Source organism: Peromyscus californicus, unplaced genomic scaffold (assembly GCF_007827085.1).
Source record: "Peromyscus californicus insignis strain IS unplaced genomic scaffold, ASM782708v3 Scaffold_7__1_contigs__length_154581171, whole genome shotgun sequence".
NCBI classification, from domain to species: Eukaryota; Metazoa; Chordata; class Mammalia; order Rodentia; family Cricetidae; genus Peromyscus; species Peromyscus californicus.
Genome location: NW_026294595.1, coordinates 149,594,870 through 149,616,612, shown reverse-complemented (window position 1 = coordinate 149,616,612; position 21,743 = coordinate 149,594,870). Strand labels below are relative to the sequence as shown.

Genomic DNA, 21,743 nt, shown 5'->3' with positions numbered 1-21,743 from the left:
GTAAGAGCTGCTTTTGTTGCCCTCCTTGGCAATCATTCTTGAGGTCAACCATACTAAAATTTAATCTGGCTGACTTAATTAATTTGGATAATAGAACAGCTAGTATATTTGGGGGTCTTGGCTATAAAATTAACTTGACTCATGCCTCATTTTGTCCATTTCAGAGGTATGATGTGTTAATGCTGGGTTCAACACTGGGCTCTTCCTTATATGGAAAGCACAAACTTGGGGAATGAGCCTGAAGGGCAAAGAAGAGGGTAGAGTAGATCTCAGTCCCAAGTCATAACCCAATTAGGCTTGATATTAGCCCCCCCAGTCTCCTCATCTCACCCCAATCATAATGATATCTTCTTTCATTGAGTGATGACACCTTGTTGTATTTGTAATTTTTATCTCCTTTAGCAATTGCATACTCATGTACTTTCCCCATAGTTTTGCTTATTGATTCCTCAGAACTCTTTACTTATTAGTCAATCCTGTTTATTTTACTCAGTCCCACACCCAGGATATTTTTGTATTTTTTCATTTTCTTATAGCCATCCCCTCCCACCTCCTTTATGGCAAGAACTAAAATTTTAATTTAGACATGTGTAATTAATCTGCACCCAATTCATCTTGGTGTGGGATGAAGTGGGAATGCTTTCAAATATTTCCCAAATAACTCCCATCTTCCCCACCCACAGGTAGACACCCCCCCACCTCACCCCACTCCCAGAGGAGTAGGCTGTTAGCCTCAGATGGGGAAGCAAGGGTAGCTAGCAATCTCTGCCTGAGGGAAAGATAAAGGGTGGAGACTTTGGTGGCCAAAGATTAGGGCCCACTGCCCCACCCCTCAATATACAGCAGTAAGTGTCACTCCACTTATAACCCTGGGACCTGTCCTTCACCTTAGAGGTTCACCCAGTTGGTGCATAGACCAAATCCCACCTGTAGACCCTGGGACCCACTCGGCGCAAATCAGTCAAGAGTGACATCATATTTTGCTCACATTTTATTTTTATTGATTTTTTAATGCTGCACAATACAATGTTTCATTTTGTATTTCATTTATTTCTTTATTTCTGTTTGTTGCTGCTTTTATTTTATTTACTGAAAGTGAGAGGGAACTTTTGTGGCCTATTTCTTTTTCTTTTTCTCTGTAGGCCGCCTTAAGCTTACTAAATTTGGAACATCTAAGCAAGCTGAAGGGAAGAGGGGTTTTCAGAATCACTGGGGAAAAAAAGGAAAGGTTGCGTTGTTAATCATGCCCTATGGTGGGTGATCAACTGCTTTTCAATTAAGTTTCACTCTTAATTAATTGTGCTTAAGGCTGAATTAAATTTGGGTGTTCCCTTCTTAGAGCAGCTCGTATTGGCGGAGATGCATGCGCTGGATGATGTCACGGCAGTCGTTGAAGACACGGCGGATGTTCTCAGTGTCCACGGCGCAGGTAAAGTGAGGGTAGCAATAGTGGCGCCCATCTCCACTAGCAGTGCTGATTCTCTGTGGGCGGAAGAGAGGCTCAGTCAGCAACCCTCTCTAGGAACCCCTCACCCCACCACGGTGGACCAGTCATTGATGGTAAAATAAAAAATGGAATGCTGGGATGGTTCAATCTCCAAATCCAGAACTGACTGGAGAATAACCATGAGAAATGAAGGACTGTAGATAAGTCCTACTTACCAGAAACTCATCTCGGATGAAGTACTTGGCCCGGGTCACGCGTGGGTCCTCTCCGGGCTCGGGAGTCGCTGCAAAAAAAGCCACAAATATTATTAATTATTCTAATTAGTTTAGAACCATTGTAGCCTATTTCCTAAACTCTTGATCTCAGCATATGAAAACGAGGTAAATGAGTGTCCCCGTTACCGCCCACTCACCATGGGAGGGGTAGGGACTCTTAGCCACACCCTTTGCCCAAGAACCACCTGCCCACATCAGTGCGGAGCACGTACCATCCTCAGGAGTGGTGTAGCGAGCGAACTCTGGAAAGTAGTCCTCAATCTTCGATTTCCCAGCGAGGACTTTCTCAGCAAGCAGGTCCTGCTTGTTGAGGAAGAGGATCACAGAGATGGTGCGCAGCCATCTGCGGAGAGAGAGCTGGGGTCAGAGCTGGGGCCAGAGCACACAGCAGACCTGCGGGGCGGGCTGGGAGACCCCACACACCTGTTGTTCCAGATGCTCTTGAAGAGGTTCAGAGCCTCCTGCAGACGGTTGGTCTGGTTGTCCTCCCGAATGACCATGTTGTAGCTGCTGCTGGCCACCACGAAGATGATGGCAGTCACATCATTGAAGCACTGGATCCACTTGCGGCGTTCGTCGCGCTGGCCGCCCACATCAAACATGCTGGAAGAGGAAGGACACTGGGTTACCCTGGGCCCACCGCTCTACAGCCAGAGTTAGGACTCGACAACCATTCATTCACTTACTGGAAGTTGACTTTGTCCACCTGGAACTTGGTCTCAAAGATTCCAGAGGTCAGGACGCGGCAGCGAAGCAGGTCCTAGAATAAAGAGCGGGTCAGTGATCCTCACCCTAATGGCCCGAGAAGGGGATCAGCAACCGGGAGCCACAGTCTTGAGGCCAGAGGCACACACATACCTGGTCGCTTGGCACGTAGTCGGCCTGCTTGATCACATCAATCTTGTCCAGGAAGCTTGGAAGAAAAGAGGACATGGTGGTCAGCACGTGTGTCAACTGTGTCCCCCACAAGGCAAACGGTGGACACACAGAAACAACGGACAGCAAGGTGGTGGCGGACGGGCCCTTGATTTTGATGTGCAAGGGAATTTTAAAATTTCAGCCCTTTCCTAAGCAAGGTTTAAGGGCGTAGAGGCCTCTGCTCCAGGGCAAACTGGACTGCTCTGGTTACTCAGAACCAGCTCTCCCTATCTACTTTGGAAGAATCTCATTGACTAAGGAGAAGCCAGCCAACAAAAGCTTCGGGCATCAAGGGGCCCTTCCTGCCCTCAGAACCCTAAAAAGGAAGAAAACACAAAGTTCCCTTCCTATCTATTGGGCCTGTGAAATAGAACATTTCAGACACCAAACTTTTAGTTTAAATAAAACAAACAAACAAAACACAATCTGGTGAGTGTTGCTTGACTCTAAACACAGTTAGGGAAATTAGCTTTTGCCTTTTGCAAGATTGGGATAATGTAATGTGGAAAAGTGATGTAGATGTTAACTTGGAGGGTTTTTTTTTTTTTTTTTTTTTTTTTTGGAGGGGGGGGTGGTTTGGGAACTGTTTTAAAGTATACTAAACTAGAAGAGAGAAATCTCAAAGGAGCAGGGTCTATTTAAAGAAATCCTTTAAGTTTTTCTTTTTTTTTTTTTAACTCCTTCCCCTTCCTTTTTACCAGTTCCGAGTTAGTCTGGCTTAGGGGATACACTAACTGGCCCAGTCAATCTTACATTACAGCACAGGCCCAGAAATAGCTCCCCAGCCACCCTGGCCTCCAGCATGTTGCCATGGCAACAGAACCACAATTCTATAAATAGATCCTTAGCACCAAATCTTGTGAGAAGACATCTGGAGTTGGGCCAGCCCAACTGCAGCTCAACAAACAGAGACCTGGCAGCTTAAGAAACGCCGAGGCCCAGGGCCTGCCCACGGAGGCCTTTAGACAAGAAACGGGCAGCCACTGTGCATTTGGGGCGGGCAGGCATCTTAGACAACTTTTTCTTGAAGTTTCTTTAAAAGTTTGCACAGTTGGTGCGCGCAGTCGAGTTTTCAGGAGTATGCTGTACTGCTTTTGACAACAATAAAAAGCTTTAAAGCAGTGTGACCCCAAAGAAGCTGGCTAAAATCACTGTTAATTAAAGAAACTGCCCCCTGCAATTCACCATGGGGTGGCTGAGACTCCTCGTCTTGTATCTGTACTTAACTCCTGAATTGGATCCAGAATACAGATCACAAACAATTCCAGGATTTCCATTTGTTTTGTGTTTCTATAATTAGTGCTTCCAGCTTTTAGTACAAACTTTTGAGAAAAATCAGGAACTTTGTTGAAGGAGGAGTGGGGGCTGGGGCCCATGGGGACTGTTTTTCAGTTCCTTGAAAGAACATATAACTTTGTGTATTAAACCGTGACATGCCTATATATGTAGCAACACTGAAAGTAACCAAGGAAGTCCCTGTGGAAAAGCTGGTCTAGGAAAGGGTCACTGCACCCACCTCCACCCCAAAGCAGAGGTGCTTTGTGCCTCATAAGGCACTGGCAAATAAAAATGTCTGTGTGTTTTTTTTATGACAGGACCATATTGTGTATGGCCCCAAATGCTTAGAGGTCATTTCCATTGAGTTACCATTGAGCTCACCACGAACACCACTTTACTACAAGTAATTATTGTCTTGCTCTAACAGGTATTAATTGTTTATGTAAAACATTATCAGTGTGCTATAAAATACAATTAAGAGCTTTATAAAACAAACGAATCAGGACTAGAACTTTCTGAGTGCTGGTGGGTTCGTAGTCTCCCTGTTTCTGTACACTTGTGTCTGTTTTGTGTGCGTGTGTGTGCACGTGCTAGTGGCTACTTACTACTGGGCACAATCAATCAGCTGGTACTCATTGGAGCGCTCGTAGCAGGCACGAACTCCCTCGTCCTCCCACAGAGCCTTGGCGTGCTCATAGAATTCCTGAAAGAGAACCCGGGAAAGACTGTTGGTTAAAAGACGCGCACACATACCAGCTGCACACATACCAATGGGAACCCTGCCCCTGGAACTCCCAGGCCACAGTTCACTGTGTGAGTTCAAGTGTGAGCCCTGCATGAATCAATGCATGGGAAGAACCTGCAGTCCTGCTAAACACTAAAAATCAGCGCAATTAATTTCATCTTTGGGGAGCACTCACAGTCTTTGGTGGCTGCTTCTGTTACTTTTGTGGGGGTGGGGGCAAATAAATGATTGAGTAAACTTTTTTCCCCAGAATTGTTTGTGTAGGAAGAATATGTACTATCTTGTGTTAAAAGCATAAGCCAACACTAGTATCAGGTGTCAATGGCACCAGATGCATTCTGGGTAGGCTGCCATTTTGTCTTCTGTTAGAGACACACATCATGGGAGCTAGAGGCTTGTATTATCCATGCTGTGTTTCCCACTTGACTTCTTTTTTAAATCAACAGGTATTTTTAAAAAATTACCTGACTATACTAATTTCCCTCATAAGTTGGTAGTCAAAAGCCATTAAAAATACATAAACCCCCACAGAAGTCTAAGGGGGCAGTAACAGCTTAATTGGAGACAAGTCTCTCTTTCCGGCTTGAAAAATCTTTTTCCCCACAAAGGGTTGAAATGTACATGCTTGACATGGGGCAGTTCTACCCTCTAAAAATAGCTTTGAGGAAGCTAAGAGACCCTTGTCAAGAGGGTCAGGCTCCCAGGCAGAGGCCTGAAGAGGAACATCTTATTTCCTGTAATGTTCCATTTTGTGATTTATGTTTGGATCGGAACATTGGAAAGCACATATCTGTGCTCAGCGTCCCAGTGTCTTAGGACACTTGTTTGGACTGACTGGACAATTAGGACTCTTGTGCCATGTGCAACATGCAGTGTGTCTTCATGTGTATGAGGGGAATTAAGGCATGTGAAGTTTGCTTGTGAGTCAAGTAAACTGAGGTCCAGAAGAGGCGACAGAAGTCTGCTCATGCATTGTGGACAAAGCCCCAATGTCTTATCTGTCTTAGTACTGAGCGGACGCTTGGAATGAACTTATTCGTTCACATGGCTAATGTGTGTCTGGTCAGTCCTGCCTACGTGCAAGCTTCTCCCTTGTTTTCCCACAGGCCTTGCTCATGCTCAGGTGGTGGGGAGGGAACCAGAGTTGGGGTGAGGCTTACAGGTGGAAAGTCAAAGTTGGGCACGTTCATCACGCTCAGAATGTAGTCCACACGGAACTGGTTCTCAGGATTGGCCAGCTCCACAGGGGGCACCAGGTTGCTCATGGCGGCCACGATGGTCTGAAAACAGTTTAGCAAAATGATCAGGGGGCAGCACCATGGGAAGAGGGGGTTGCTAAAAGGTACAGTCAGGGGCTGGGCACATACTTCAATGGCCTCCTTCAGGTTGTTTTTGATGTCCTGCACCTTGGTGGCCTTCTCACTACAGTGGAATTGAAAAGAAAAAAGAAAATCATATTGCATCCTGCCCACCAAGGTGTCACCTTCATCGAGACATGGCAACTAAAAAGCATAGTATTCTGTTCTCCAAGGAGTTGTGGGCTCAGATCTGTAGAGATTGGGGGAATTATAATTTCCCGAACATGTCCTGAGGACACGCCCAATGGGGGCAGATTAGTCATGTGGCATCGAGATCTTGATCGACTGTACCAGAAATTGCACCTTGTCCACCTGCTAGTCTAACCACACCTAAATGCTTCCTGAGTGGCCCCTTGACTAGGAACACATTGGGGTGGTGTGGAGGTAGGGTTAGTGCACATTGGACTTAGGATTCAGTATGTTATGCACCCCAGAGGTGCTTATTATAGATGTTAGGGCTTCCCATTCCCATATATTTCTTTGTAGATTGATCCTTTATTTAAATAGCTGTGAACCTATCACAGGGAGAAGACAGTGTTATGGGGAGATGGTGTTTGGGTACTGTGGCTCACAGAACTTTTGTTTAACTATGTTAATGCACACTGGCCTCCAGTGTGATTAGGTCCCCACGTTATTGGTAGGCATGGGGTTCATGTACATTGGAGTAGGAGTTGGCTAAATGGTTCATGGCTTATTTCAGCCAGTCCTTGAGTTAGCCTACGTGACCTTTCTGGGATGATCTGCATGCAGTGGGAGTCACTGACCCTACAGGTGAAGGTCACAACCTCTGCTATGGGAGGTGGGTGGTGTCCCCCAGACAGAATGTTAATTTATGGAGGTTACAGTGATTCATAATGCTGTGTCTTTTAGGAGACAGTCTTTATGCCAGACACAGCCATAGGGAACCATGAGTGTGTCTTTAGGGGTACCAGCAAAGTCCCCTTTGCTTGGAGCAGATTTCTTCTTGTCTTCTGCATGTGTAGTGGGGGATTAGAGGATCAGCATGCACAGCACTTGCAGGGTGTGAGGCCTGATGGCACAGAACAGGACATGGAGAGGAGCAGGCTGTATCTTTCTAATGGGGAAACTGAGGCAGAGGGCTGGGGTGGTAGTGACAAAGGTAGGACAGAGCTGCTTTTGCTGATGTTTATGATTAAAGGCACAAGATGGAGATAGTTAAACCATCCCTCTTCCTAGGAACAGGGCAGAATACTAATTAGCAGGGATAAAAGATGGGGACCAGCAGCTACTATAGGCAGGAGGGGTGGGAGGTGGGCCTCAGACGGGGATCTGGGAGTCATGTGCATGCCCACCAGCAGGGAGGGATCTGGGGGTCATGTGTATGCCCACCAGTAGGGCAGGGATCTGGGAGTCATGTGTATGCCCGCCAGTAGAGCGGGGATCTGGGGGTCATGTGCATGCCCGGCAGTAGGGTGGGGTCTGGGGGTCATGAGCATGCCCACCAGTAGGGAGGGGATCTGGGAGTCATGTTCATGCCCACCAGTAGGGAGGGATCTGGGGGTCATGTGTATGCCCGCCAGTAGAGCGGGGATCTGGGGGTCATGTGCATGCCCGGCAGTAGGGTGGAGTCTGGGGGTCATGAGCATGCCCACCAGTAGGGAGAGATCTGGGGGTCATGTGCATGCCCGGCAGTAGGGCGGGATCTGGGGTTCATGAGCATGCCCGTCAGTAGGGGGAGATCTGGGTCATGTGCATGCCCACCAGTAGGGCGAGGATCTTGGGATCACATGCATGCCTACTAGAAGGGAGAGATCTGGGGGTCATGTGCATGTCTGCCAAAGGAGTGGGGGAATCTGGGGGTCATGTGCATGTCTGTCTGTAGAGTGGGGACCTGGGACTCATGTACATGCCTACCAAAGAGGTGGGGGGATCTGGGGGTCATGTGCATGCCTATGGAAGGGGTGGAGGTCTGGGAGTCATGTGCATGCCTACCAATGGGGTATGGAATCTGGAGGTCATGTGCATGCCCATCAAAAGGGTGTGGGTGGAGATATGCAGGTCATGTGCATGCCTATCAAAAGGGTAGGGGGATCTGGGGGTCATGTGTATGCCTACCAAAGGGGTGGGGGGATCTGGGGGTCATATGCATGCCTATCAAAAGGGTGGGGGGATCTGGAGGTTGTGTGCATGCCTACCAAAGAGGTGGGGGAACTGGGGGGTCATGTGCATGCCTATCAAAGGAGTGGGGGGATCTGGGGGTCGTGGGCATGCCTACCAAAGAGGTGGGGGGAATCTAGGAGTCGTGGGCATGCCTATCAAAGGGGTGGGGGGATATGGGGGTCGTGTGCATGCCTACCAAAGGGGTGGGGGGATCTGGGGGTCGTGGGCACGCCTGCCAAAGGGGTGGGGGGATCTGGAGGTCATGTGCATGCCTGCCAAAGGGGTGGGGGGATCTGGAGGTCGTGTGCAAGCCTGCCAAAGGGTGGGGGAATCTAAGGGTCATGGGTATGCCTATCAAAGAGGTGGGAGGATCTGGGGGTCATGGGCATGCCTATTCAAAGGGGTGGGGGGATCTGGAGGTCGTGTGCATGCCTGCCAAAGGGTGGGGGAATCTAAGGGTCATGGGTATGCCTATCAAAGAGGTGGGAGGATCTGGGGGTCATGTGCATGCCTATCAAAGGGGTGGGGGGATCTGGAGGTCGTGTGCATGCCTATCAAAGGAGTGGGGGACCTGGGGGGTTCATGTGCATGCCTATCAAAAGAGTAGGGGGATCTAGGGGTCCTATGTATGCCTATCAAAGGATTGGGGGGACCTGAGGGTCATGTGCATGCCTATCAAAGGAGTGGGGGGATCTGGAGGTCATATACATGCCTGCCAAAGGGGTGGGGGTATCTGGGGGTTGTGGGCATGCCTGCCAAAGGGGTGGGGTTATCTGGGGGTTGTGGGCATGCCTACCAAAGGGGTGGGGGACCTGGGGGGGGTCATGTGCATGCCTATCAAAAGAGTAGGGGGATGTAGGGGTCCTATGTATGCCTATCGAAAGGTTGGGGAGATCTCGGGGTCATGTGCATGCCTATCAAAGGGGTGGTGGTATCTGGGGGTCGTGGGCACGTCTGCCAAAGGGGTGGGGGTATCTGGGAGTCATGGGCATGCCTGCCAAAGGGGTGGGGGGATCTGGAGGTCGTGTGCATGCCTACCAAAGGGGTGGGGGGATCTGGGAGTTATGGTCATGCCGATCAAAGAGGTGGGGGGATCTAGGAGTCGTGGGCATGCCTATCGAAAGGGTGGGGGGATCTGAGGGTCGTGGGCATGCCTACCAAAGGGTGGGGGGGATCTAGGAGTCATGGGCATGCCTATCAAAAGGGTGGGGGGATCTGGAGGTCATGTGCATGCCTACCAAAGGAGTGGGGGACCTGGGGAGGTCATGTGCATGCCTATCAAAGGAGTAAGGGAATCTAGGGGTCCTATGTATGCCTATCAAAGGGTTGAGGGGATCTGGGGTCATATCTATGCCTATCAAAGGGGTGGGGGTATCTGGGGGTCATATACATGCCTACTAAAGGAGTGGGGAGATCTGAGGGTCATGTGCATGCCTATCAAAGGAGTGGGGCGGGGACTTAGGGGGTCATTTGCATGGCTGCCAAAGGGGGTGGCGATCTAGGGGCTATGTACATGACTGCCAACAGGGTGGGGCTATGGGGGTCATGTGCAGGACCACCAATAGGCCCACACCCAAAGAGCCCATTCTTTCACAAAGAGTTGTTAACAGGTGATATTTGAATAGGGTTTTCTTCTTTCCGTGTAGGCTTATGCATTTGGGGAGTGGGCTCTGTGTTCTGAATGATCTCACTATATACTTTTATGGGGGTTCATTTCTTAGGTGGCTCCTAGACATTGATCTTCCACAGTAGGTAAGGGCCTGCAAGGTTTAGGGGTTGTGGATGTTCTCTCATCAGCAGGAGGGAGGGGCTGAGGGCTAAGTTACCAGGATGTTGACGTGGCCTTGACAGTGGGAGATCAGAACTCCACGCCCACAGGAGGAGGGCAAGCTGCCTCTCTCTCCAAACCCACCACCCGGAGACCAGGAAAAGGAGACAGGAGGAAGCCCTAAGGCCCCATGGCCACTGCAGGCTGGAGGGGTTGTCCTAGGGCTGGGGTGGTCATGGCACATAGGCTTGGGGGAGGGGGCAAACACTTGGGATGTGGGAGTTGTGTACACCCTAAAGCTTCCTGGGGCCCTCAGACTCTTAAACGTCTACCACCCCGTATTTAAAGGCATGGGGTTTCCACCCCTCAGAGGGACTGGATCTCTTAGGGTGGGGAGGAGCGCCGCCGTTCCAGCCCTGGTGTCAGACTCTGAGACCAGTTATGTAGGTGTCAGACTAAAAACACGTGTTGGATGCCCCTAATACTCCAATTTAGAGTTTACAGTGAGCCTCCGCTAGCCTGCCCTGGGACAAATCTACTCCCAGTTTTTTAAAAAAGGGTTTCCAGCCATTGGTACTGAGAGCCCCAAATCTCTGGTTTTAAGGCCCCACAACAGAAAAAATGAGGTTATCTGGGTATTAACTACTCCAATCAACCTACAGGTAGAAGGAAGCATTTCCCCAGGGAAGATTCCTCATTCAGTTTGATATTTTTTTCTAAGTAGTAGTATGATAATTGGAAAGCTTCCAGTCTTAAAATACAGATATTCTGAGAACGTGTTCAGTATTCATCTACGTATGTGAATAGGTGTGGGAGTGTATCCAGTATAAAACAGCTAAAATAGAAAATCTACAATCTAATTCTGGTGTGTAGTACTAAAACAAAACCTCTCCATTGAAGAGATTACTATGTAGATGGAGCCGTCATAACGGGGGCTGGCAGGTTTACCCTCCATTGTAATACCGCTTAATGAATTTAACGTTGATTGTGAAATTTAGAGAAAATCCTTTAGATGTCTCTAAACTACATGTGCCAGTTCCAGGGCTCTGACTGACTAGCAAGTTGGGGCTGGAGGTCTCTATAGGATGTTGTTCCCCTCTCCACACCCCCATCCCATCCCCCAGGATGCAGCTCCGACACACCCCCACCCCACCCCCAGAAAAGTGTAAGGCAGACAGATTAGTGGGGTTAGCATTTTTAGTAAGTCCTGCCCCCTCCCTTCTGTTAAGTGGTAGGGAAGGCTGTGTGGTCCCCATCCTCCACTTCTACACCCTATCTTTGTGCTTGTGGGAGAAGACAGACAAAAGAGGAGACAGAAGACAGACTCAAGATACAGGGATTGCTGAGACATGCAGAGAATTTTATTTATCAGGAATGTTAATACTGATTTTTACTTGTAGAGTAGAGTCATAGGAGGAAAGGCGTGCAGGTAAGGTATTAGTAGGGTTGAAAGGTTGAGCACGACACACAATACATAGGTAGGCTCTCTCAGTAGGGCTTGCCACATTTCTCAGATGCCAACTTTTGGTACAGCAGATACTCAAACTATTGATGCCTTTTCTGATTGCTGTTCTACTACACTGTTGCCAATTAAGGATTTCATTTCATCTTTCTGTTTTCACTTATATCTAAAGGTTAGGTAATAGGTAGGGACCCCACCCCCTCCCCCCAGACAACAGAATAGTATTCTTATTAGTTTCCTAAGACCGGGCAGTTCAGCATGCAAATTGGGATAGTTGGGAGAGGACATAGCGAAGAAGATGGAGGACTGTGGCCATCATCTAGTAGGGGTAATATATTCTAAAAGAAACAGATGAACAAACACGTGTCAGTCACTTTGTTCCCGACCCCCGTGTCCTTTGACCCTCCCGTGCCCGGTCTCAGAAGCCATTTCTTTTCGATGTCCTAGACTAGAAGCTGTTCTATGAATTGACATGAGAATAGCCGCTCCGTTCTGCATGCTGAGTGACCGAATGGAGCTGGATGGATGCCTGGCATGCGTGTGCGTGTGTGTGCAGGCATGAGATGGTTGTGGAGATGAGAAAGCAAAATAATAAACAATGACAATGTGTGGGGTGCCATCACAAATGCTCTTGTTCATTAGTTGATGTAAAGTGCCTTGAATTAAAATTTAAAATTTTTTTAAATAATTTTTTATGGCCAGAGGTGTCAAGACAGTTGTCACGATGGCCTGCCGCAGAGTGACACGGCGTTAGGCATATATTTTCCCCCCAAGATAAAAAACTAGGCAGCAATGAATATTTTTAATTGAGGAAATTTTTTTTTTTCCCAAAGAGTACTAAAATTTTAAGGTCAGACTGACCACCGCGTGGACAGAATTTAATGATTTAAATAGAGAACCGGAGGAAATAAAGACCATATGGAAAGCATCGAGTCTCAAAATCTTAAACTTTCCTCAGAGGCTGAGATGGCCAACTTTCCCCCAGCTGTATCTAGTTATCCTTGGGGCCAAAACATTTTCTGTTTTGCACTTTACTTGTTTACATGTCATTTGCAAATGCACACCAAAATGGCTGATGGCCCTGAGATGATTGCTGTTTTGCTTCCCAGCCTAGTCCTCAGTTTCCCCACTAGGGTCTTCATGTTTGTTTTGTTTGTTAGGAGAGTTTTTCTGGTTTGGAATGTGCCTACCCATCGCTGTTGCTCCTTGCAGCCTGCGGGTCCTCTTCGGCGCCCCTTGTAAAGAGAGATTGAAAGCTCACCTATCTGCAAGGCACTGCAGTTCCACACAAACCCCACACAGCCTCGGCATCCCTAAATAACCAGGTAAGAGCCACCTGACAGTCCTGTGCACCATCCTCCCAGTTACTTCTTAGGTCGCTTTCCTGACTAAATGGGAATGTCTACTGAGACTGTAGGCCGTAGGGGGAAGTGCTCCACACTTTCCTCGCTGCATTAGAAGGGCCCTCAGGAGACTCAGGCTGGAGACAGGAGGGACAGGTAATTATTTTCCTCTGCTTTCACTAAATGCACATGCACCAGGGAGCTGAGGCAGAGCCTTGTCACCGAACTCTTGAGAATATGGCATTTCAGAAGGCTCCTGACCCTTGTTGGCCGCAGATCTTCTCCGTGCCCACAAAAGCACAAATGGGACATTCCTGTTCCTGATTTCCTGGTACAAAATGAATCACCTTTCTGTAGTGGTGGGAGCTATGTATGGGACATTAACACTCACCTTTGTAATCGATTAGCTCAACCAATGTTAATTCTTCCTGGCATTAAACTTCAGGAAGTTAGCTCTGAGTTAGGAAAATCTACATCTGACCTCTGTATTTCTGAAGGTCAAATTAACATTACGTTATACTCTTTAAAAAGGTAATGGCAGGCAGGCAGGCCACAGTTAATAGCTCAGTCCAAGAAGAGCGTGTGGTGTTGAGACCACCGTACAGGAATTTCTAGTCAAGATGGGACAGCATTGAGTGCAATACCACAGTGAGAGATCCTTTGAGGCTTAGCTGGACCAGGTCAAAACAGTGAATCCAGCCCCTCATGGAGGCCCCGAATATCACTTTCACAGGCTAAATTTATCATCGTGGATATCCACAAAGAAGGCAAACTGGGAATGTCTCTTCCTCTTTTCAGAGAGAAAATAGAAAAGAGAAGTTCTGGTTTAGAACCCTCAGCTGCATTAACATTTAAGGAGAATTGGTTCTTTAAAAAAATAAGATTTTAGGGAAATTTGTAAAGTAATAAAACTTGATAAGAATGACATTGCTTCCATCTGATTCAACTTAAACAGTGGCTACTGCATCTTTTAAAATGCTAGCCACGACCAGATATTTTTGATGAAATATTTTGAGGTTCATGGCCGGATTATGTTTGCTTAACTAGCCTCATATTGAAGAATCCCTCACATCGGGGGTGGGGTGTTTTCGTATTCTTTTTGTTGATGGACAGGTGCCAATCTCCTTGGTTAGGCTTTTTGAGAAGGGCATATCAGGAATTAAGAATTCCAGAATTGGTTTCCTGGGTGACAATGACTTACTTAATAGGTTATAGGTGCATAGTAGTCATTGCGTCAATCCTAAAATTAGTGAGCTAGCCCCCTCCCTCCTGAATATTAACTAATAATCTTTGAATTTAGGGCTATAATTTAAGGAGCACATGAACCCAAACCCTTCGCATGGGTGATGTCATCTTTTTCTAACCCGATTAGTCAATCTAACAAATTCTAGAAGTTTCCATGAAGAGCAGCCTGTGGCATCCTGAACAGTGCTGTTCAATTTTGTTTCCCCAGCCCTTAGTGCGTGGTAGGGGACAGAAGCAGGTGCCCTTCCCTGGAGTGGTTAAAATACAACCAAGGGACAGATTTCCAACCGAATCAGGATGAAGAAAGGGGGTGGGAGTGTTAACTTGCTAGTAATTGCAAACTAGTGCCTGTGAGTGTTAACTAGCTAGTAATTGCAAACTAGTGCCTACCGGTGCTTTTCATCCAGAGTTTAACTAGTGAAAACAGAGCCCAAGGGAGCAAACTTAACCTGTCTCACGTCATCACTGAGAACAATGGAGGCCGAGCAGAAAAGGCAAATTCCCTAATTTATTGAGTGTTTCCTCAGTTTGCATTCTTCATGGAAAGCAGGAACCCATATTTGCCTCGTATGGGTCTCTCTCTCTTTAAGAAGAATCTTTATTCTCACTGCAGTATTGTGTCGCCATATTGTCTTAAGCCAGGAAGGTCATTTCAAAGGCAAAGCGCCCCCGGGACTGGCCAGAAGTAGCTAGCTCCCTGCCTTTCCATCATTTTCACACTCTTTTCAATTGTTTAGGTAGGATTTTTCCTTTTTAAAATTAGAGAAACAATTATTTGCCTATCATATTAATTCTACGGGGGCGAGGGGCGCAGAAGCTTGAAGCTTGCCGGCAGTGGGGCCACGGATTCCAACTTTTAAGTAAGAACATAACTGCAATGATGTTTCCTGATAATATAAAAGCCTGCACCAGTTTACTCCAGTGGAACCCGAAGGGTGGTGGGTGGGGACCTCCTGTGCTGGCCAGCTCTGGCTGGACAAGGGGTGGCCAAGGCCCCGTCGGCCATCTTGGAGCCGCACTGCAGCAGACGAGGCTGCGGCAGAGGACCTAGCCTCAGAGACGCTGTCACCCGGCCAAGTGCTGTTCACTGTCCTCTGCAACCAGGCACCATTTTCCAGCTCGAGGGGCCGCTTTGGGTAGACACCGGTGCTTTTACTGTTATCCCTATTGGTTGCACCAAAGGTTGAGAAGAGGGTGGGAGAGCACCCATCAGCTCTTTCCTGGGCTGTCTACTATGCAAATTAGAAAAAAAATAATTAGTGGCAAATAGCAGCTGTGCTTCCTAGAGGTTAGTATGTATACACACTCTGTCAAAAGTCCTGCAAACTCCTACGGGCAGGTACTTGCCACGCCTGCTCAGCGCCCTGCATGGATTTGACACTTACTCTCCGTTAAACCCATTAACATGCAGGATCCTCATCTGCTTCACAATCGTGCTCTTGCCAGACTCTCCAGCACCTGAGAAGTAAAGTGAGGGCTTGGGTTAAGAGAGAGGCTTGTCACACTTCACCTGGATGATGGCCTGGGAAAGCAGCAAAGCAGCACACAACAGACACACAGTGACACAACTGCCATTTTACTTGATGTGACGACGCAGTGAAAAACAAAGACATGTCCAACTTAGTGTCTACCTGAAGTATCTCACCATAGAGTAACAAGCAAGATTTAAGGGCTCTGCTGGCTTTAGATAGCTTTTCTTTTCTTTTCTTTCTTTCTTTTTTTTTTTTTTTTTTTGAGTTTTGCTGTTGTTTTATTTTGTTTTCTCCTTGGGTTTTAAAAATCATGAGATGAAGGAATGACGTAATTGTCATTGGAGGAGTGAAAAATTTAAGTCAAAAATATTGAAATGTGGTCAAAGGTACACAGAAATGCAGCAGCCACCTAATTTCCTGTTTGTTGAATGTTTTATGGTTAAAATACTCAGGACTGGCAGACAATGCCTAGACACTGCAGTCTCCCCCACATCACGTCCCCCTGCAGCACTGCCCTCCCAGCACCAATGCAGGGGCTCCCTAGCATGCTTCAAGTCCACCCCTAAAAGCACTGCTACATTGTATTCACTTATTCACTCCCTTTCCCTTCAGAAGCAATCTTTCTAAAGATACTTTTTTCTGGATACAACTTGCTGAGGGAAATGGAAGACCATCAATTATCTGTCAGCAGCAGGGGGAGAAAAGCAAAAAAAAAAAAAAAAAAAAAAAAAAAGCAAAAAACAAACAAAAAACACACAGTTTAATATCAAACATGGCACTTGAGACCTTATTAGCATCAGGCAACATGCAACATCAACAGTCAAGAATTTTTCAAAAAGGATGACTTTAATTATATGCACAAATATTCCTGGAAACCCCTAAATTGGAAGATTCTAGACTTTTCCCCAACTAAAGGAGTAAAAAGGGGCACCACCCTCCACTGAGCACCCCCTCCATTTGAAATCACCTTTTGTTTGCTTTTTAAAAGTAACATTTTATAGACACCCCCCACCCCGCGCCCCATTTCCATCAAGTTAGAGGGATGATAGCTATTCTGAATTTTTTTTGCAATCAGTATTCCCTATGTGAATGGTTTTCCCCCTCCTCCCACATGCATCTCAATGTTTTTAAAAATCTCTTTCTTTTTAATTATATTGGTTTTGTTTTGTTACCCAGATAACAAAGCTCCCCACCCCTTTACCTTTCCTCAAGGCTATAATCAATATCTGTAAAAGTTAAAATTGGTTTCCACAGAAGCATTGATTTCAAAGCAAACACCATCCTAACGAACAAAACTCTCATAAATTAAATATAAAAGGCACTATAGGGAGGTTTCCATGAAGGGAACACAGAGTACTAATCAGGATCCTCAGTATTCTAATCTTAGAAATGTCAAAAATTATGACAACTTTTTTTTTTATAAGAGAACTAGACCCGTGCCTCAGTTTCCACATTAGTGAGAAGAGAAAATTGGGCTTAAAATAACTGTGAGGGATTTTTGTGGTTCTGTAACTTACTTAATTTACATGGCAAAAGTTAAAAATGGGCTAAAGAAAAGGGGAGTGGGGAATTAGGTTTCCTTTGTGGGAGAATTATTTCATTTTAAGAAATGCAAAATGTTGCTAATGGCCAGGGCAACAGATTTCTATGCCAAAGGTCATTAATTAATTGTGGCACAATGCAGCCATGTAGACTAGGAGACTTGAGAAGAGGCAGGGTGGGCTCAGAACAATAGTCTCAAATAAGTGGGGTCACTTGAAATCACTGTAAAGACACAAAAAAAAGGTGTTAGAAAATTAACGTGTCATTAACATCATCCTGGAGTTAAATCACATAAGCAAGAATGCACCATACAGAAGATTCTAGACTTTTCCAGGTGTGTACTTTGAAATCAAAGTGTGGCATATTAATATTTACAGCATAATTATGCCTTCAGAAGTTTTAGATTCCACTTTTATATCCTCTAATTACTAAAATTGCAAATGCACCAACACCAAAGAGAATTATTTTCACTTGCTAATAATTTTCTGCTTTACTAAATCTGGCCCAGGGAGAACAAAGACTTGACCCCATCCAAAAAGATCAAACCGAACGCCACCACGAATGAAAACAGCCTCCTACATTTTATTTTTGATAACTAAAACTACTTCGTTGAAATGCGACCATGCTCCCAGAAAATTCACAAATTTATTCAGATATCCCAAATACCAAGTGGAAAGCTTCCATCCTAATTAATGCTGTGTGATGGTCATTTTGACAATTTTGCGTGTGTCTGTGTGCCTTTGTTGCCCCCCACCCAGCACCTTAAAAGAAAAAAGGGAGACAATCTTTAGTTTGGGGACCCCCCCTTCCTTTCTTTTTTGCCAAGGAGGAAAAGACGCAGGGAAAAAAGAGAAGAAAAATCAAACAACCAAATGCCACTTGATAAACAACTAATTAATGTCTTTCCATTAGGTTCCACCCAGGAAAGTCTTCCCAGGGCGCTTATTCCCCCCTCCCACCTTGAAAAGGACAAAAATTTTAAAAACGCCATTTCGAAACTAAGAAGCCATTTACAGACAAATGTCATTTTCCAGTTTTGTCTTATTTATGAGTCTTTTAAAATTACGTTATTTTATTTTTCACTTTCGTGTTTTCACTCTCAAGGAGGCCGACTAACAGGGAAATGTGTGTTAATTGTCTGTTGCACAGGTCAGGGCACAGCTGGGGGTGAGGGGGGGCAGCTGCTACCATTTAATGCTCTGCTTTGCTTTTCAAAAAGCCTGCAAGTCTAGAAGGGGGGAAAAAGGTCACAGTGTAATATGACGTGTCATTTGGCTTCACTGAGCACTTTGCGTACTGTTTTTTTTTTTTTTTTTAATTTTTATTTTTTGGTCTTATTTTACTTATTTGATTCTCCTTCTCTTCCTTCCACGGCCTGGCCTGGCCCAGGACACGTCTGCTCCGCGCAAAGTCGGTCCTGCCCGAATCGCCCCGAGTCGCGCCCAGAGTCCGCCACGCTCCCTCCTCCCTAACCCCCCCCACTTCGGCGCCACGACTAGCCTGCGCCCCCTCCCCCCTCTGCACCACCTTTACCGCCCTGTCCTTTCCGAGGGGCTGATGTCACTCGCCCCTCCACCCCCGGCGGCCACTTCCCTCACCAGAGCCTCCCAGGCCGAGGCCCCCGAGTCCCCCCTGTTGCCCTTGCCTCTCTTTGGGCCCCCTCCCAACAAATCGCACTCCCCAGTGAGGCGGGTCCCGCTCCCTGGGCCCGCCAGCCCGTTTCCTGTCCTCAGCCCTACTCTGTCGCAGTCAGAGGGGCCCCGTGAGCCTCCCCTCCCCCTCCCGACACGCACCCCGGCCCCTGGCACCATGTAGGCCTCGCGCAGACATGGAGCCAGGGGGGGGGGGGTGCGGACAGCTAAGGGGACGAGACTGAGCAAGGGGGACCCACGCCCTGTTTGCAGCCCCCGCCCGGCCGAATTTCGCCCAGGGGTCCCCCTGACGGCCTCGCCCCCCGCACGCACACGGCCCAGCGGGCCAAAGGGCCGGGGAGAGAGCGCCAGAGCGCCAGGGCGAGGGGCGGGCTCGGCGCGCGCGGCCTTGCGGGTGCCCCGAGGGGCTCCCAGGCCGGGCCGGCGCCCCCCGCCCCGCCCTTACCCAGCAGCAGCAGGCGGTGCGTGGCCCGGTAGACCTGCTTGTCCTTCTGCAGCTGCTTCTCGATCTTTTTGTTGGCCTCGCGCTGCGCCTTCTCCTCGTTGCGCTGGTCCTCGGTCTTACTGTTACCGAGACAGCCCATGGCGGCGGCGGGGCGCGGCCGGGCTGCGGGGCGGCGGGGACGGGGCGGGCGGCCTCAGGCGGGCCGGGAAAGCGGGGAACAAGGGGAGGGTGGCGGCTCGGACTAAGGCAAGCGCGCAGCTCTCGGCTCCTCGCTCCGGGGCCGAGGCGGAGCAGAGCAGGAGCCGCGGGAGCTGCTGCCGCCGCCGCCGCCGCCGCCGCTCTTATTGCCTCGGCCCGGGCCCGACGCCCCGACCCAAAAGCGCCACGGCGGGCGGGGGGAGCGGGGGGAGGCGGAGGCGACGGCGGCGAGGGGGGTGGAAAGAGGAGGAGGAGGAGGAGGGCCGCGGCTAGGAGGGCGGGCGCGGGCGCAGGGAGGCGGTGCCCGGAGGCCGGGCAGGGGTCCCTGCACCCAAGTCTAGCCCGGGCCGGGATGCACAGGGGGGTCGCCTCCTCGCCCCACCCGCGGCTTGGGGCCGGGGCCTGACCGTGCGGCGGGGGGAGAGGGGGCGGCCCCGCGGTGGTGACGACCCCTCACACGATGCCAGCGCTCCACCCCCGGGCCGGGCGGCCCGGATCCCCCTCCTCCTGCAGCAGGGCGGGCGGGCGCCGCCAAGGGGCCGGGGTGGGCGGAAAGGGAGGGAGCGCGGGGCCCGGTCTTAGGAAAATTTCGAAAAGGAGAGAGAGAGAGAGAGAGAGAGAGAGACACTGAGAGAGCCAGAAAGCAGGGAGTGTGCAGAAAAGCGAGGAAAGCACGAAGCACAGGACAGAGCAACCGAAAAGGAAAATGTGTCCACACACAAGCACTAATAAAGATCCACACTACACAGCAATGGTGGTGGAGGTGGAAGGTGGTGGTGTGGTGTGGTGTGGTGGTGGTGGTCGTGGTGGTGGTGGTGGTCGATGTGGATGATGATGATGGTGGGGGGGTGAGGGGGGTCTGACTAGATGAGCCGCTCGTCGCGCCCCCGGCGCCCGGTGCCCCTGGCCCGGGAGCGCCCTCGGCCTCTGCCTCTGCGCTTGGTGCGGCCACTCAGGAAGGAGAAGAAGGCGCAGCCCAGGAACACTCGGAAGCAGCAGGTCGCCCCGAACACGAAGCCACAGCCGCGGCCCTGCTCTGTGCGTCGCTGCAGCAGGAAGTTGAGCACCCACGAGGGGCTGCGCACCGAGAACACCAGGAACACCACGAGGGGCATGTGCGCGCTGAGCGCTCCAGCCTTGTCAGGCCCGGGGCGCCACACGACGCCTCCAACACGAGGAGGCGCGTAGTAGGCATCATCTTCGTCGCCCGACTCAGTGTCCCATCGGGCCCAGGCCCTACTCGCGCCCCCGCCGGCGGCGCCCTCTCCGAGCCCGGCGGCGCCCTCCGCGGCGCCCTCGTCTTCGCCTGCGGTGGCGGCGGCGGCGGCGGCGGCCTCGGGGCCTCGGGCCTGCGCCTGGGATTCTGGCACATTCTTCTTCTTCTTCTTCATCATCTTCTCCAACTTCTTCCTCTCTTTCTCTCTCTTCTTCTCTTCTTTTTTCCTCTGCTCCAGCAACTTCTTCTCTAGCTTCTTGCGCTCTTTGTCTGTCAGCAACTTTTCGGGCGGCACATCTCGCCCGGCGTTCGCGGGGGCCTTGACGGCCTTGGACTTGGGGGGCTTCTCCGGGTCCCCGTTCTTCTGCGAAGCGAACGGCTCTGCCAGCGCCGCAGCCGCCACGGCAGCTTCGGCAGCCACTTCGGCGGCAGCCGCGGCTGCCTTCCTCTCGCTCTCGGCTGCTCGGGCTTTGAGCTTCTTGGCCATCTTCAGCATGGTGACCCGGCCACCTCGGGGAGCTTGGCTCGCGCCTGGCCCGGGCGGTCTGATTGGCCCCGGCCTCGGGCTTCCCGGCTCCTGTGCGCCCCGTGTCGGGGGGCTCGGTTGCGGTCTCTGATGCGCTGTCCTGGGGGCCACCGAGTGCGGCTTCCCCGAGCTTCGTAGGGGGCTGTTGAGCTGGCTGCCTAAGAGTTAGCGTCAAAAAGGATGAGCAAACGAAAAAGGGGCGAGAACAAACCAACAAGCACCCAACAACAGCGAGAAACCAAAAAACACCAAGAAATGCCCAACAACTCAAAAACGAAAAAATAAAAAATCAAGAAAAGGAAAAAAAAAAACCACAAGAAAAAGGAAAGTGCAAAAGGTGCAAATGACAAGTTTGCCGTTACCCTTAGGCGCTCCTGGGGTTAGCTCTTGGGGACGCCAATGGAGAGGAGAAAAGAGAGAAGAGAGAGAATTGGAGGATGCCCGGAGTCGCGAGGCAGGGCAGCAGCGCCAGGCGCCCCTGCCCTGTCCCGGCTCTCGCCCGGTGGCTCTCGCCCGCGCCGGGCACCTCGCACTTAGGCGGGAAGCCCCCCGCGCTCCCCGACTTACATGTGAGTGGGGCACTCACACGCAAGGCTGCCCGTCTGCCCGCCGCCGCCGCCCCGCGCTGGGACAAGGGTTCGCTCCAGCCGGTGCTGCAGCTCCGAGCCCGAGAGCAGGGAGCTAGCGAGCGCCGCCGGGCACAGCCACCTGACAGCCCGCTCCGCGGTGCCG

The 21,743-nt window shown here is 49.8% G+C and overlaps 3 protein-coding genes across 6 annotated transcripts in view; all 3 read right to left on the bottom strand.

The window, feature by feature from the left end:
- Positions 1-973: 973 nt before the first annotated feature.
- Positions 974-19,397, bottom strand: LOC128102607 (guanine nucleotide-binding protein G(s) subunit alpha). 3 transcript variants are annotated; one of them, XM_052726527.1, is made up of 12 exons: positions 19,072-19,397; positions 15,346-15,418; positions 12,564-12,607; positions 6,031-6,089; positions 5,824-5,943; positions 4,524-4,621; positions 2,581-2,635; positions 2,409-2,482; positions 2,146-2,325; positions 1,935-2,065; positions 1,663-1,730; positions 974-1,482 (listed from the first exon to the last, which is right to left on the bottom strand). In XM_052726527.1, exons 1-12 carry the CDS (start codon positions 19,208-19,210, stop codon positions 1,336-1,338), a joined length of 1,188 nt encoding a protein of 395 aa, XP_052582487.1. In that variant the 5' UTR covers positions 19,211-19,397; the 3' UTR covers positions 974-1,335. The 3 variants fall into 3 exon arrangements, with proteins under 3 accessions (XP_052582487.1, XP_052582488.1, XP_052582489.1); XM_052726528.1 differs by having other exon boundaries at positions 6,031-6,085; positions 12,563-12,607; positions 19,072-19,396; XM_052726529.1 differs by lacking the exon at positions 12,564-12,607 and having other exon boundaries at positions 6,031-6,085; positions 19,072-19,396.
- LOC128102609 (neuroendocrine secretory protein 55-like) overlaps positions 11,250-21,743 on the bottom strand; it is a 54,073-nt gene continuing 43,579 nt past the window's right edge. For both annotated transcript variants that reach the window (XM_052726531.1, XM_052726532.1), the window contains exons 3-5: positions 15,346-15,418; positions 12,563-12,607; positions 11,250-11,710 (exon numbers count right to left, since the gene is read on the bottom strand). The gene's annotated coding sequence lies outside the window, so the exon portion shown is untranslated. The remainder of the gene's footprint in view (positions 11,711-12,562; positions 12,608-15,345; positions 15,419-21,743) is intronic.
- LOC128102608 (myristoylated alanine-rich C-kinase substrate-like) lies at positions 19,605-21,694 on the bottom strand. Its single transcript, XM_052726530.1, has 3 exons — positions 21,579-21,694; positions 21,374-21,397; positions 19,605-21,169 (listed from the first exon to the last, which is right to left on the bottom strand). The coding sequence occupies exon 3, from the start codon at positions 20,979-20,981 to the stop codon at positions 20,133-20,135; it is 849 nt and encodes a 282-aa protein (XP_052582490.1). The 5' UTR covers positions 20,982-21,169; positions 21,374-21,397; positions 21,579-21,694; the 3' UTR covers positions 19,605-20,132.